The 5,444-nt window shown below is 41.8% G+C and overlaps 1 protein-coding gene across 1 annotated transcript; it reads right to left on the reverse strand.

The window, feature by feature from the left end:
• Positions 1-1,831: 1,831 nt before the first annotated feature.
• On the reverse strand, positions 1,832-3,274 carry LOC120107650 (coniferyl alcohol acyltransferase-like). Its single transcript, XM_039121008.3, has one exon. It carries the CDS (start codon positions 3,272-3,274, stop codon positions 1,910-1,912), a length of 1,365 nt encoding a protein of 454 aa, XP_038976936.3. The 3' UTR covers positions 1,832-1,909.
• Between the last annotated feature and the right edge of the window lie 2,170 nt (positions 3,275-5,444).

The following is a 5,444-nucleotide window of genomic DNA, read 5'->3' on the forward strand; positions in this document are numbered from 1 at the left end:
CACTCTGTAAACCAAAGTCTCCTTCCAGTAATAGAAGTTTCCAAGTAAGTCCATGGCCCCTTTTGCTCCCTGATCCCCAATAACTCCCTAATGTCACGCCTCACCTTTGGCTTGATCTTTGGGCTGAAACAAGTAGCAGACTTGAGGAGATTGACCTTCTGGCTAGAGGCAGAGCAATACGCCTCCAAAATCAGTCTAAGAACCACTGCATTCCTCATAGAGGCCTAGACCAATAGTAGATTGTCATCTACTAAGAATAGATGAGAAATCGACTGGGCACCTAGGGCAGGCGTGTAGGCATCAAGCATCTGGTTAAGCCACGTTGCCCATAGGGCTTAAGATAGCACATCCTCATAGATGATGAACAGATACAAGGACAAGGGGTAACCTTGCTGGAGCCCGACTGCGGACCAGAATGATGTCAACAAACCATTGATAAGAATAGAAAAGGAAGGAGTCATCACATCCCAAGACCTAGCTGATCCAGACCTGATGAAAACCTAGGCTCTTGAGGGAGTACCGAAGGAACATCCAAGAGACACTGTGAGGATCCATGCGGGCGTGTGTTTAGTCCCATATCGGTTATTCGCTGGGTAGATCTTCGCATGGGTACTTATATAAGATCAAGAAACCCAAATAATATCTCCCAACTAGCCTTTATAGGTGAGATTCTGGGTTGTTACAAATAGTATCAGAGTGGACCTGGCTCATAACCTATGTGGACTAGGAGACACTGCAACACAAATTCATTGAGGCTGACCACGAGCCGATTGTGGTGCTTGTGATTAGATTTGAATGAATTTGAACTCTTAGCCTGACGAGGACGTCGGAGCTTAAATCGGAAGAGTATGTGAGAACCCATGCGGACATGTATTTAGTCCCACATCGGTTATTTGCTGGATAAATTTTGGTTACTATATTTTCTAGATACTAAGAAAGGCTTTCCCAGTAATTGAAAATGAAAACAAACTTACCAAACAATATTTATGTCCCGGTTCCTATATTTTTGAAAACCAAAACTGAAAATTGGAAACCAAATGGCCCTTAATTTGCCTTCCGCTGTTAAAATATTTATTTCTATACCTATCACCTTATTAGTCTTATTCAACCTCGATTCCTCTACTAATGTTGGTTGGATGCCAAATTCTTGAAGATCAAAACATCATGTCACCAAAGTTTTCTAATAGTGACCTAGAAAATCATAATCTCTTTTATCTAGATTACACTCATTTGCCATCACTAGTGGCACGACTCTTTCGTGAGTCCTCATTTTTTCTTTTTTTTATCATGATTTTTTTTATTTTTCAAAACCACATCGATAAAAAAATGTAGGTATCAATTATATTGCCATTTATATATTAGCAAACACAAATGATACCCACGCGATACATGGGGAGATAATGAAAACTAGAATATAATTTGATGTAATAAAAGAATAATAAAAATTTTAAAAATAGAATGAAAAGATATGTTATAAGTAAAATGTATTTAACAATTAATTATTTTTACTTTCAACATTTCACTAATAAAAAGATCAGTAATAATGGAAAGGATAAATCATTTAACATAACTCTCCAATATTTGCAGTAGGATAAATAAATATATGTTTACGAGGAAACATCTAATATTAATCTATTTTTATTAATATAAATATTAATCTGTTCATGAATATTAAAAATAATCTTTATATAAACTTTGAATATTGATTAACTTAATTATAATCCGTTCTGACTCTGATAAAGAATCTAACAGAAACTTTACATATTATCAACAGATCATGGAAAAACATACAGACACGGCCCGTTACCAGGTGCAATTAACCTCTCTTACCAACAGAACGCGAAAACACAGGCGCAAAAAAAAAAAAAGAAAAAGAAAACCCCTCCAGTGGATACTACTGAGACACGAATTATAGACCAATATAATCCGCAGTAACGGGCAGAAAGACTTGCTCAGGATCCGACTCAAGCTCCAACGCCAACCTCGGCCATATGAAGGCAAAGACGAACGAGGAGCCGTCCTCCCTTCCACTGGAAATTAGGTTCACATAGCCAGCTCCAATGGCATCCAGCACCGTGTAGAACGTACCGAGCCTTGGAGACCCAAATCCGAAGTCAGTAGCCATCACTGGCATGTTGTGGCACGACGACACCACCACCGCCGGCCCCTTAAGACCCAGCAGAATCCTCGCCAGCACCATCTCCGGCCGACGGCACTCGATCCAGTCCAACAGCTCCAAGAAATGAGCCTTGTTCTTCACCTCTTCGATCACCTGGGCTGCCATCTCCGCCACGTACGAGAGGGATCCTTCCTTCAACTCCCCCGCGCTCGCCTCCCCGACCGCCATCGACACAAGATTCCCGACGTAGTTCGACAGGTCTCCATCCGGTTCTGAGCGCATCCAGGGGCGCCCGTCGACGAGCCACCCCATCTTGCACCCGGTATCGGTCTCCCCAAGGGACCTGGCCAAGAGTTTCCAGAGGTAAGCTGAGATAGCCTCGGTCCGGGTCCTCTCGACTCCACCACCTTTACTCGCAGCTGCTTGAAGGCGATCGATGCATGATCCATGGATGTAGTACGCACGCTTGAGAGAGATGTCGTTCCGCGGCATCGCCAAGACATCATGCAACTTGCATCCAGTGAACGTCCGGTCAAGCAACGGGCCGTAGCTGGGAGGGGACCGGGGACGGAAAATTGACCGGTCGTGGTTCGGCGTCACCGGAATTCGCCCAGTTCGGGCCAGCTCGGACCACAAGTGCAAGAATTTGATGAAGCCAGCACCGTCGGCCAGAAGGTGGTCGAAGCTCCAAACCATGGAGAAGCCCCCGCATGCAAAACCAGTCACCTGGACGCTTAGAGGAATCTCGGTCGGCAACGGGAGCATGACTCTCTTTACGGAGTCGTTCAGGTCATGGAAGTTGAGGCTGGTTATTGAGACATCGGCCGAAGCTTCGATCAGCTCGATGCCTTCGTTATTGCATAGAATCTCCGGCTCGCCAGTCTCAGGATTAGGGACTATCCGTCCCGCAAAGGGGAGGAAGTAATTCAAGGTCTCTGCGAGAGAGGTTTTGATGGCATTGACGACGGAGTTGAAGTCGCCGGTGGATGGCTTGCGGTAGGCATAGAAGATGGTGACCGGATAGCGGCCGGAGAGGTGGTCGAAGTTGGAGACCGGGATCACAGAGAGCGGTGCGTTGGAGTTTGCTGCCTTGACGATGCTTTTGCTGATTAACCTTATACTGAGTTCAGAGGTAGGAGGCTGGCCTGCAGCCATGTCTGGAAGCAGAGGTGAACGGGGTTGTAAGGGTGAGGAAGAATGACTGCTTCAGCCTTTCCCTACTCCTAATTTATCCTCTTGGTTCTTCTTGGTGACAATTTTGCCGTCTCTTGCGAGCATCTAAGGAATCAAGCTGTCGAGAGATTTTCGTTTCTACAGCTATTTTACTAATATTCAAAATAAACCAACATGATCAGCTGGAAGATATTATTTGAATTCTTTGATTCTATATAAGTACTCAAGATCTACCCAGCAAATAACCGATATAGAATTAAATACATGCCCGCACAGCTTCTCATACAAAATTTCAAGACCAGCCGGCAGAAATCTATTTTTCTATATGATGAATGGCGACTTAAGCAATTTTTTTTATCATTATTGTCGATAACAACTATTATAATAACTACTATTATTTTGTTTTCCAAATGTCTTCTAATCGGACGTATCTTAAGGAGTAATGGTTGTTTTTTCTGCCTTAAACCATATACGATTGTAATCGTCTGTGACATTGCAAGGGATGAGAAAAGCCAACGCTGGCCGGCCCACTATTTTGGTGCGAGCATATTCCAAATCAACTTGGTCTGATGCTTCTGTTCTCTTTAAGAGATTTGGTGCAAAGGCTTCAGGCCGCGTCTATTTAAAATTTGACCTTGTCTAATAATTAGCAGTAGTAAAATTCTTTTGTTTAGCCATAACTTGAAAATTTCCGGTATAATTATTGTGGAGAATCACATGCAAGCTGATTTAGTCCATATAAGATGGTAGGTATATATATGAAATTAGTAAAAAGTAGAAGGATTGATGACATAGATGATTGAATCTAAAATTTGACAATTTCACCTTTATGTTGACGAGAATTTATACCGGATCCCTTCCTTGTTCTTGTTTTGGCACATATTTGTGATCTTTTTTATGTAATCTTGCGTCTTGACGGAGAATCCAATTTCGAATTTGCACTAAATTCAATGGGATGGCTGGGTTTAATTAAGGCCGCAAATGGGTCGGGTTGACCCATGACCCAACATGACCCGGCCATTTAGGCTCGATCCGACCCATTTTAAAGAACCCATGAGGCTAGGTTGGGTTCTAAAATTGGACTCAGAATTTTCTGAATTCTAACCCAGCCCAATCCATTTGAAATTTAGATAATCTTAGGTTTTCAATCCTACAGCCCCACCCAACCCAAACCCGATATACTATTTGAGCCTGTGGGCCATAGGGAGTAGGCCTAACCACCCAGCCTAATGCATTGCAAAACTCCTCACTACAATGATTCAAAATTTCTAATTTTGATGCCTGGAGTTATGGAACAGTAACAAAAAGTTGGCATCATACTTTTGTTGGTTGTCTCTTAGTGAGCCTAATTCGATGGATATCCATCAGATTCAACCAGCAGGCCCCTTGAAACATGTATGGTACTGTTTAATTTCATCTATTAGCAGATCTTGTATACTAACTATGAAAGTATGAATACGTGCAGCGTAAAGAAAATTCTGGGCATCCAAATTTCAGCGATTCATCAAAAGGTACAGAATTATCCACTTAGGCATTCAGACAAAATATTCGTCATATTGTTCACAAAATCTTATTTTGAAAGAACGATACTGAAAACAATTTCAACCAATTCACCTTCTTTTTCTCCTCGATGCGATCGGTCTCTTTAAGAAAGAAAACAAATACTAACAGATGCAAAAATCCATGCAAAACAAGTTCCAAAAAAACAATAATAGTCTTGATATTGTTGATAATGGCATGGTGCAGAAAATTCAAAAACTACTAGAATACATTTTCTAAAACATTAGGCGACGTACGGCTTATGTGCTTCATTATTACGGAGGTTAAAGCTAATTTAGAGATCAAAATAGAGAACATGATATGATATTGGCTTAGAATTATGAAGGTGATCCATAGCTTGCCTATTAGTGCATAAAATTACATAAAATCATATTGTGGAAACTAATCCAACTGATATATATGGACCTGAATCGGATCCGATCTGGACCTGAATCTTTTGGATTGGGAACGAGTTATATATGGACCCGACCCAACCCGAATGACCCATTGGGTCAAAAATTATAGCTGTGGACACGACCCAACTCGACTAGATTTTCTATTGGGATGGGTTCGGTCCAATATTAGGATCCGAGCAAGAAATCAGATTAGATTG

The sequence above is a fragment of the Phoenix dactylifera genome, chromosome 3 (assembly GCF_051530095.1).
Source record: "Phoenix dactylifera cultivar Ajwa chromosome 3, Ajwa_hap1_PhDact_Kaust_v1.1, whole genome shotgun sequence".
Classification (NCBI taxonomy): Eukaryota; Viridiplantae; Streptophyta; class Magnoliopsida; order Arecales; family Arecaceae; genus Phoenix; species Phoenix dactylifera.

Bases quoted from the DNA above. Each gene is read 5' to 3' on its own strand.
- LOC120107650 (XM_039121008.3), bottom strand. From the start codon at position 3,274: ATGGCTGCAGGCCAGCCTCCTACCTCTGAACTCAGTATAAGGTTAATC.